The 11,548-nt window shown below is 42.1% G+C and overlaps 1 protein-coding gene across 2 annotated transcripts in view; it reads left to right on the top strand.

The window, feature by feature from the left end:
- The first annotated feature begins 5,051 nt into the window (after positions 1 to 5,051).
- Positions 5,052 to 11,548, top strand: part of edil3b (EGF-like repeats and discoidin I-like domains 3b) — a 56,939-nt gene continuing 50,442 nt past the window's right edge. The window contains exons 1-3 of one of the 2 annotated variants that reach the window (XM_084325514.1): positions 5,052 to 5,165; positions 5,764 to 5,838; positions 7,266 to 7,307. In XM_084325514.1, coding sequence (XP_084181640.1) covers positions 5,087 to 5,165; positions 5,764 to 5,838; positions 7,266 to 7,307 — 196 coding nt within the window. In that variant the 5' untranslated portion in view covers positions 5,052 to 5,086. The remainder of the gene's footprint in view (positions 5,166 to 5,763; positions 5,839 to 7,265; positions 7,308 to 11,548) is intronic. The other variant, XM_084325515.1, reaches the window with a different exon arrangement.

Below are 11,548 nucleotides of genomic sequence, written 5' to 3'. Positions count from 1 at the left end.
AATGCTTGGTTCTGTATGACCCTCCTGAGATTGTGCTTCATACAGTAAAAAAAAAAGAATAAAGACCAAACACTACAAAATATACAATATACAAAACTAAAGTACAAAATGCAAAGATTATTTCTGATATTTGTTACTTACCAGATTCAAGAGATTTATTTGTCACACACGAGACATGTAGTGACATGAAGGTGGCCATGCCCGCCTTGATTGTGCAAAGAAATACAAATAATAAAATAGGATAGATAATAAAATAGACATGATAAAAAGTACTAAGATAAAATACAATACAATGCTAAACTTAAGAATGAAAGGTAATTCTTTCAGTAGTATTTGCGGCGTAATGAGAATGGATTGAAAGCGGTTTGCTAATCTGCTGGCACACTATTGAACAGATAGAGTCGGAGAGAGCTGGTTGAAGATCATTCTTATATATTGAATATCATCCTTTCGGGTCTATGATCTCACAATTACAATATTGAGAACTGAACTGAACATTGTAATGATGACATCACTGACAAAACATGGAGAGAGAAAAAGAAGATGAAAATGAAAACGGTATAACAAAGGTAATAAAAACAGATCTTGTCTGAGCCAGGGTTCAACTCTAGGTTGAAGGGGGGAAAAGGACAGTAATAAAAACAGAGCTGGTCTGAGCCAACTCTAGAAGAGCTGGACTTTCAGACGTTAAAAGATAAATAAACGTATAAGGAAGGTGATAAAACAGCGCTGGTCTGAGCCAGGGCTCAACTGGGTTGAAAACAAAGACAGAAAAGAAAGTGATAAAAACAGATCTGGTCTGAGCCAGGGTTCAACTCTACAGGTCGAAGAAGAGGTACACTTGCAGACGTTAGAAGAGTTTAAAGATAAATGAAAACATCCGTAATAAGCATTCCTATATCCTGTCGTTTTGTTAAATGTCAGCCCGAGGCCCTTATATATGCCTCTCTGCCATCACTGCAGATGGATTTTCATCTCATTAGTGCAAGTATTCAGAGCAACGGTTCCAGTAGTGCTCAGCAGATGGCGCTAGATCCCCAGTATTAACTCACTGCACTGATGTTCTCTCGCAACTCACAAGGTAAGGGAAAAATATGTCATTTGAGTTCACATGAGTTCCATGTCGCACAGTGTGTGATGTGTGTGCATTTATATAGTGCTTTTATCCAAAGCGATTTACAACTTATGCCTCACACATTCATTCACCCATTCACTCACACATCGACGGCGGAGGCGACCGTGCAAGGAAAGTACCAACCTCATTAGGGAGAAGTTGTGCCTTGCTCAAGGACACTTCGACACGCTGCCGGGAATTGAACCGGGAACCTTCAATTACCAGACGACCGCTCTATACCTCCTGAGCCAGGGGAGCTCTAAGAATACACAGTCAAAGATATACATTCTAAAATACAGTATATGTTCATCACGTTCTCCTGCTCAGTGTGCATCAGTGACAGATCAGCCCTAAGGTGTACTGTCATGTTATGGGTACTTATTATGTCGTGTTACCTGGTATAATACGTTCCATGAATCACAGCGTGTATCTCTTGATGAGCTGAACCTGAGAGACTCGGCTGACAGACAGTGGTTTTGTGTGATTTGTGGTGTTAGGTCATCTAATCTAATCTCCAAGGTTAAAACAGGGACACGTCGCCAAGGACTTCAAAATAGCGAGAGTGACCCCTCTGCGCAAAAAGGGCAGCAAATTAGACCCAGGCAACTACCGCCCTGTTTCTATTCTTACCTCCATCTCGAAAGTCATGGAAAAAATTGTCTACGAACAGGTCGAAAAGTACCTCGCGGAAGAAAATAGAATCTACGAATTCCAATCTGGCTTCAGAACGTCCCACTCCACTGACACATGCCTTCTCTATTTGAACGACCACATCAAACAAGAGGTGGATGCGGGCAGATACTGCGGCATGGTCATGCTGGACCTACAAAAGGCCTTCGACACTGTCAATCACTCCATTCTGATTGACAAGCTAAAAGCTATTGGTTTTGATAGTCTATCAGTGAGCTGGATGCAATCCTACCTTGAGGGGAGAGAACAGCTGGTGGAGGTAAACAGTACTCTATCCCCCCCCCCCCTCACAGTGAGCTGTGGTGTTCCACAAGGAAGCATACTAGGACCGCTACTGTTCCTAATTTATGCAAATGAAATGTCGTCAGCTTGTGACTGCAACTTGTTCTTGTTCGCAGACGACTCAGCCCTGCTGGTCTCTGACAAGAACAAGTTACAGGTTGAAAAAACCCTCAGCTCGGAACTAGGCAGAATCTGCACCTGGCTCGCTGATAACAGAGTCCATTCTCTTCGGATCAAATAACAAACTCAACAAGACCGACGACTTCTCAGTTACAGTGGGTGACAATATTGTCACAAGGAAAGATGAAATTACATACCTAGGGTCCATCCTAGAGGCAAATCTTTCCTGTGACAAAATGGCATCCAAGGTAATAAAAAAAAGTCAACCAACGAACTAGATTCTTATACCGGATCTCCTCTCTGGTAAACAAGAATACCCTGAAGACTCTGGCAGGAGCACTCATTCAAGGGTACTACGACTATGCTTGCACCTCATGGTACCAAAGCACCTCAAAGGCGCTAAAAACAAGATTACAAACATCACAAAACAAACTGGTCAGACTACTTGACCTTACTCCCACCTCACCCCTGCCCACTTTGACTACCATAGGATGGCTTAGAGTAGACGACAGAGTACAGCAACTTGCAATGGGCCTGGTCTACAAGATACACTACACGACCAAGGTACCCATGTACATGTCAAAATACTTCCCAAAGGTCAGTGAATACCACGACCACAACACCAGAGGAAGCTCAACAAATCATGTTAAACCCAGATTCGGCTCAAACAAGGGACTAAACACGTTTTGCAATTATGCCACATCAATGTGGAACGCCCTACTCAAAGCTGTAAGGGAATGTGAATCCCTACCCACATTCAAAACCGCTCTAAAAGAGCACCTACGGGAGACTGCAATTCTAAACTGGCCACCGTAAAATGTCCAAACCCCCCCACCCCCTCCTAATAGACAGTCTCCTCCCCACCGTATGTATATATTCTCTCCCCACCGTATGTATATTTCTCTCCCACCCACCCACCCCCTCCTAATGTACAGTCTCCTCCCCACCGTATGTATATTTCTCTCCCACCCACCCACCCACCCCCTCCTAATGTACAGTCTCCTCCCCATCATATGTATACTCTCTGTCAGGATCTATGGGTAACAGTACTGTATATTTGCATATCATATATGTCACAAATGTAACAGTACTATATACCTGTATGTCATGTATGTCCCGATGCCATAAATGTCATGATGTCATGTATGTTGTGTATAATAATAATAATAATAATAATAATAATAATAATAATAATAATAATAATAATAATAATAATAATAATAATAATAATAACTTTATTTGTATAGCACTTTTCATACAGAAGTTGCAGTTCAAAGTGCTTCACAACAGTAAAAAAATACAGGCATAAGCGAGCATAAAAAAGATAGACAGGTAGCAAGGTATGGTAAATCACAGTGTTTCACATTAGGATCTAGCATCCCAAAAGGCTCTCTGTTTACAGTTTCATTCAGTAATACAAATAATAAAAATAGTTTAAAATGATTCAGTTTAAAAATAGTCTAAAAATTATAAAATAGAACAGACATACAACAGGGTATTTAACATACAACAGAGCAGTGCATCAGTAAGAAGTAAAAAGTGTGATAAAATAGTTCTCTTAAAATTACAGTGCATACAGTAGGAGGTAGTGAGATAAAATTAGCATAGAACCGACACATGAATTTGATAGGCAGTGTATAAAAGTAGGCATGGTAAGAATAGTGCAGGTAAGTACAATTTGTGTCAGGCTATATCCCTGATGTTTCATTGAAATGCCTGAGCAAAGAGATAGGTTTTTAAGCTGTCTTTTGAAGATGTCTAGCGTGTTGGCTTCCCTGATGTTTTGGGGTAGTTTGTTCCACATGTATCTCATAAATGTCACTATGAATTGAAAATGGGGGACCCTGATGTAAACGAGACGAAAGTCTTTCTCTGGTCTGCATCCCCTTAACAATTGTATGTATTGAGCCGTACTGTATTGTACCCATTCTGCAATCTGTTAAATAAAGTTTTCATGCATTCATTCACATCCCACAACAGTACAAACTACGACTGGGAACTGCAGGCACACATCAAACAGTGCGACTGTTGTTTGTGATTGATTTTGACTGACTGACTGACTGACTGACTGACTGACTGACTGACTGACTAGCTGACTGACTGACTGACTGACTGGCTGACTGACTAGCTGACTGACTGACTGGCTGACTGACTGACTGACTGCCTGACTGACTGACTGGCTGACTGACTGACGACTGACTGACTGACTGACTGACTGACTGACTGACTGACTAGCTGACTGACGACTGACTGACTGACTGACTGACTGACTGGCTGACTGACTGACTGACTGGCTGACTGACTGGCTGACTGACTGACTGACTGACTGACTAGCTGACTGACTGACTGACTAGCTGACTGACGACTGACTGACTGACTGACTGACTGACTGACTGACTGACTGACTGACTGACTGACTGACTGACTGACTAGCTGACTGACTGACTGACTGACTGGCTGACTGACTGACGAATTCAAAGTCAAATAAAGACTCTATAGGTCTAAAATGATTGGTTAGGTCAGGTGGGTCTAAAATGTTGTTATTTTTGACGTAATATCGCAGTCTTTGTACTGTATAGAATGATGTGCGTTGTGGGGGGTCGGATTTAATTTGTCCAATTAACTGGAAGCGAATACAATATTTAGGTCTATGCTATAATATAGCTCTAATAGGTTTCCAGTTAATAGGACAAATTAAAACGCGCACAACACAACACATCATCATCGTCGTCATCATCATCGTCGCGCAGTGAGAGGACGGGGGGGGGGGGGGGGGGGGGGTAGGAGGAGAGCAACATAGCTGTTCCCATCGCCGCTGTTTGTTTACATGTCGAGGAGACGCACGAGGAGGAGGAGAGGCAGCTTCCACAGGATCCATCCATGATGCTCCCGGTGCTTCTCCTAGCGGTGCTCTGTATCGGCGCGACCAGCTGCTCTCCCCAGGAGCCGCACCACCAGGGTGAGTGCGTCAAAATATTATTCTTACTAAATATTCAACTAAAAGTCTGTGCATGTTGTGATTGCGTTGAGGGTTTGTTCTGAAATATTCTATGGCACAAAAGTCACATTTTATAAATATAGTCTCAACAGCAACACACCCTGGCTTGTTGTGGTGTTTTGTTTTGTGCACTTCCCATGCGTTCACCGTCTGTCGGATCATTAATATTCAGGGTTTGTAAAAACTAAAACTGTAAAACGGTAAATGTTTGGCACTGGCAGCAGCAACGGTTGCCAAATACACTTACTGTCAAATTACAGTAAAATATAAATATATGTACAGATTACAACCTTTATGGGTTAATATTTTGATAAAAGGTCATTTACTGTATTTGTATGGCATTTACACTTAAAAGTAGAAAAACAAAAGTAACCTGTAAAATAATAGGCTACAGTGAATTTCCTGTGAAAAAACGTATTTTTTTTACAGTGGCAACTGCAGCCTGAAGGAGTTGTTTTGCCAGTTATGCTTCATCTTTGTCATTATCATTATTTGTAATGTTGGATGATGTCATATGCTGAGTTTAAACACGTCTCTCTCACCCCCTCTCCTTTCTCAGTAGAGGAGTGTGAGCCTGTGTTGTGTTACAATGAGGAAGACTGTGATACTCCTCAACCAGAGGTTACTCTCATTAGTGAGTTAATTTACTCAACCTCAACCCCCCCCCCCCCCCTCTCTGGACAAAGACAAAAGTCTTTCTCTGGTCTGCATGCCTTTAACAATTGTGTGTATTGAGCCGTACTGTATTGTACCCATTCTGCAATCTGTTAAATAAAGTTTTCATTCCTTCATTCACTCTCCATTTTCACAAGTTCGTTTTCATAAAGTCACATTGGTACTGTAATGGTAATTGTTATATGTTACATCATTTGTACAGCCTATTGGACATGTTTCATAGCTAAAGTACATATTCTCTTACAGAATAGTTTAATATGTCAACTAGTATAAACGCTCTTGTCACTAGGGCGACAGTTTGACTCAGATAGACATTTCCAAGTAAATCACATCGTGTTCTTTTTTTTCTTTTATCTTGACTCCAGCCTTGTCTCAGGGACGACAAACCTTTAGACTTATCTTCTGTTTTTATTCTCTCTTCTATGTTAAATCTATGTTTCATCTTAATGTACGTCATGCCATGTTCAGTGATGCATTTAATTGTCTGACCAAGGCTCGCTCTCGTCTCCTGGTCAGACACTTGTGTACGCTTGGTCTCTGATTAGTAACTGAGCACTTTTTCTGTGATCACGGAGAATAAATCTATGTTCATTTTTTACAACTCGACTTGGTCTGAATTACTCAGCTCATCGTTTCTTCTCTTATAGAGTAATTTCCACAACAGTACATATATGGAGTTGTAGCCTATATAATTAGTTCAGAAGTATTCCGTTGCTAGGGGAACAGCTTGGGCCTTTCCTGCCAGCAACTGTGTGTGTTAGCAAACATTGCGAATGTGCGACAGGAAATACAAAGGTAAGGAAACTATAAAAGAAGGAAGGGTCATCACCAGGTCAGAATACCAGCGTTCTAATGCTCTGCTTGGTGCTAGACTTTGGTGGCAGTTCTATTGAAGCCTGTATTAAAATTCAAAATATACAAGCTATCTGAGGAAATATACATAAACCAATGTACCAAACGTTAGCTGGTTATCAATGCCACAAATTGCTGATGATTCTGACATGCGAGGTAATGAACCTGTTTAAATGACGGGTCATAAACCAGGAGATGGTGATTCCAATTTAACTCGATGTCGGATGAACTGAGTTTCCAAACTTGGCACCAATGTGCGTTTCATGCGCTACACAGTGACGTGATGATGGCCCTTCCTTCTTTTATAGTTTCCTTGTACAAAGGGGCCTATTTATAATGTCCATGTTGTCAAGTTAGAAAACGTAGTTTCTCTCTTTTCTTCCTCTCCGTGTTGTTTTTCTTAGTGCTCTGTTTGTCCTTAAATCAACTGCCCCCATTAGGATTAATGGAGTCATAGGCTATAGTGGACTAAGTTATACTGAACTGAATACAATCAATAATTCAGCCCCCGCCCCACCCCTCTCCTCTATGCAGCGGCGTCGTCAACGACAACAGAGTGGGAGGAGTCTCCACCTGGTGAGTAGCACAATGATTCAATCACGTGCCGTGATGCGAGGGGTCAGAGTGCAGTGTAAAGGTCGAAGTGTCACATGACCAACCCAGAGTGTTGAGATGAATGCTTTAAACCTCTGGCCCCTATAGGGAGGTGTAGTCTGACGTCACTTTAGTTTCCCACACGCTCCACCCGTATAGGGATTTATCATTGGGTAATGTATTATCGGCTATTGTAACTATTCTGCCTCATGAACATTGGCAAGCTTTCCATTTTTGCACAAAAGGAGTTCCCTTCTATCACTAACATTATTGTTTAAGCATTTCTGGTTGAAATAAAATTAGTCATAAGCAGTGTTGTGCTAGTTACTGAAAAATAGTAACTCAGTTACTTTACTAGTTACTCATTTCAAAAGTAACTCCGTTACGTTACTAGTTACTTACACCCAAAAGTAATGCGTTACTGTGAAAAGTAACTATTTAGTTACTTGAAGAAGAAAAAAATTGCTCCCATGCAGATACAGATACTCAAAATCGGTTGATCAACTTGACAGTTTCCATTCACATCACTGAACTCTGCTAAGCAATGTGGTCTAGATACAAACACAAATCTGACACAAACACAAATGTCCCGACGTAATAAGAAATGCACCGTGCCTAATTGCTCGGGGAGGTTGAGCGCAGGCACGTTTAGGTTGAGCGCAGGCACGTTTAGGTTGAGCGCAGGCACGTTTAGGTTGAGCGCATGCACGTTTAGGTTGAGCGCAGGCACGTTTAGGTTCTAGGTTGAAAATAAGTGCTTGAGGAACAGCCTTGATATCTGTCGCCGGAGCGTTTCATTATAACCGTCTTGCAACGTTGTTTAAGATATCAATCGTGCATTGCAACGTTAGAATAGTTAGGATATCAATTGTGCATAAAAGGACTATATTTATATTGTTTGATTAGTATTGATGAGATTCCCTGGCAGATTTGTAGTCAAAATGCGTTGATCAACTTGAGTTTCCATTCATTTCCATTCACATCACTGCACTCACCAGTGTCTGTCGAGATGTAACGTTAGTCCAGCAGCCCCTTAAACATTTTCTTTATCTCATTTCCATGTTGTACTGTATATTCTCTCTCCAAGTAGTTGGAAAAAGTTTTCCGTCCCATTTGCTGTGTGTCGCCTGGTATCATTCTACGCGGGTGGCGAGTGGCTTTGGATGAGTCCTGGTAGTTAACGTTAGACTCCAGTATCTTTGAGCCAAAACACAAATGACATAACTAAAACGTTATTTTCTTTTCGCTCGACAAAAGAGAAATACGCGAGTAGCTGGGCGCTGCCATTATCAGTCAGGATCAGGAATAGTAAACAAAACACGCCCCCAGCATAGCGTTTCCCCGCAGCCAGACAGGATATGAGGATAATAATAATAATAATAATAATAATAATAATAATAATAATAATAATAATAATAATAATAATAATAATAATAATAATCACTACCGCTCGCTATCAATCTACGCCGTATATAACGCAAATAACGCAGTAACGAACCATTCAGTAACGTAAGTAGCGTTACTGAATTTCAAAAGTAATGCGTTAGAGTACTAGTTATCGCCAAAAGTAACTTTGTTACTGTAACGCGTTACTTTGTCCAACACTGGTCATAAGGTTGTTTAATTTGTCATTAAAAAATAACTACACTTACCAGTAGAACCTGTCAGCAGCGCCAGAGAGAAGTGTAGTTCCTCGGTGGACGAAAACATAAACGTTGTTATTTTTTTACCTTTATGAATAATTGCTCATTGTTTCATGTTGAGCTATAGATTGTGGATGAATACACACAGAAAGGTACACCGTGCCAATGTTCATGCTTTATTTGTTTTAAACGAGACGATTTAGAAATGTGTCCATTGGAAATACATTGCGGTTTAAAGAGGGGTGGGCCGCAAGGGAAACAGCAACGACGTCACCACTACACCTCCCTATAGACCAGGAAGTAACCACTACACCTCCCTATAGACCAGGAAGTAACCACTACACCTCCCTATAGACCAGGAAGTAACCACTACACCTCCCTATAGACCAGGAAGTAACCACTACACCTCCCTATAGACCAGGAAGTAACCACTACACCTCCCTATAGACCAGGAAGTAACCACTACACCTCCCTATAGACCAGGAAGTAACCACTACACCTCCCTATAGACCAGGAAGTAACCACTACACCTCCCTATAGACCAGGAAGTAACCACTACACACCTCCCTATAGACCAGGAAGTAACCACTACACCTCCCTATAGACCAGGAAGTAACCACTACACCTCCCTATAGACCAGGAAGTAACCACTACACCTCCCTATAGACCAGGAAGTAACCACTACACCTCCCTATAGACCAGGAAGTAACCACTACACCTCCCTATAGTCCAGGAAGTAACCACTACACCTCCCTGTAACACAATGGACACGCTTGTCCGAGGGAAGCGACGGTTGTGATTGGAGGATCAAGGAAAGAGGGCGGGGCTTGACATCGGTCAATCACTGTCTAGGTGGAAGCTGTACAGTAGGTGTACAGTAGGCGTGTACGATGTGAACGCGTCACTCATCACACGCTAGAGCACATGTGAAGTGTTAGAATCAACACACAGAGAACGATGTGCATGCGTGGCATTGACTTCTACAATACATATCGGTTTTATCACTGTTCAGAATCAGCATCAGAATCAGAAAGGTCTTTACTTGCCAAGTAGTTTTCACATACAAGGAATTTGCTTTGGACGTTATCGGTGCAATATTAGCGGACAGACAGATAATACAATAAAGAGGTGGCCAAGTTAACCCTTTAATCGCCAAGGACGCCATAACACGTCATTCTCTGCCATGCGTAATCTGCCAATGACGCCGTAACACGTCATTGAGATCAATATTTCTAAAATCTGTGATGGCAATCATATTTCACCCGCGGAGTCTTGAGATCCCCTGTTGATCTCCTCTCAACTCTCCAACGGTTCAAGAGCGCCATCTGGTGGCCGATCGGCGGATCGCCCAAACAGGAAATGAGCGGCAGGAACTGGTGCTCATCCATATTCGGTCCGGCCACTCGCTATCGCTCGCGGGACTCGAGCTCGACACAATGGATAGCGATCCGTTGCCAATAACTCGATAAACAACATGATTTGGACGTATATACTATTATACAACTTGGAGCAATCTTTTTGCTCCACGCTCATCGCCCAACGGCCTGAGGAGACTGGGGTAAATTTCAGCATTTATTATTACCGTGTTCGATACAAACTGCTCTGATGATCATATCACCCACACTAGATGAATGATCTAACGTTGGCCACGGAATTATAAATGACCCCCCCCCCCCCCCCCCCCATCCGGTCAACATCAGATGATAAGTAGTAACTTCTAGAAGCACGTCCATTTTAAATTTTTTATCTGGCGCCGATCGCTATCAAACTGTATACAATCATCAATATAATGCATTTAGGGCTATAAATCACGTTCTGCAGAATGCTGCAGAAAACGATAAAAACATATTTATACTTTAGACTGTATTTTAGTATGAATATGTGAATGAAAAAGTAGAACGTTGCTACATCCTAAACGATAGATAATTGACGTTGAATGGGCCATAGTAATGTCAATTTAGCAATACAATTTAAAAAGTTATAGCTCTGCAAAGAAGGGGAACTTCTCCATAGACAAATAGAGCCGGCAGAGGATGGTATAAGGATGTACATAAGCGTGGCAGAGAAAGGGTTAAGCACAATGTAACACAGTGGGGGGAGGGGGGGGGTGTCAGTGAGGGTCCCGAGCCTTGTTGATGAGGGGAAGTTGAATCTGCTTAAAGGGGTGTTAAGCCAAAGTTAAGCACACGCACACACACGCACACACACACACACACACACGCACACGCACCCACACACACACACACACACACACACACACACACACACACACACACACACACACACACACACACACACACACACACACACACACACACACACAGACAGACACACACCGTCTGTGTTGTGTTAGATAATCCACATACACAGTTCTATTATGTTAATTCCTAATGAGAGGACAGTCTTTGTTCCTCACCATGTCAAGGGGAGAATAAAGAGAAAAGGCCTCCGTGGCACAATGACCCACTTTACTAATCTGTCAGATGAGCTCCGGAGCGGAAGACTGACATTGTGTTTGTGTCTTCAGATTAGCATGCAGCTACGTTACCGTGTCACTACTACAGTATCCCTCCACCAGAG

This window comes from Notolepis coatsorum (assembly GCF_963971535.1).
Source record: "Notolepis coatsorum genome assembly, chromosome: 11".
NCBI classification, from domain to species: domain Eukaryota; kingdom Metazoa; phylum Chordata; class Actinopteri; order Aulopiformes; family Paralepididae; genus Notolepis; species Notolepis coatsorum.
Note: the sequence above shows the minus strand (reverse complement) of the source record. Positions and strands in the feature narration are given on the sequence as shown.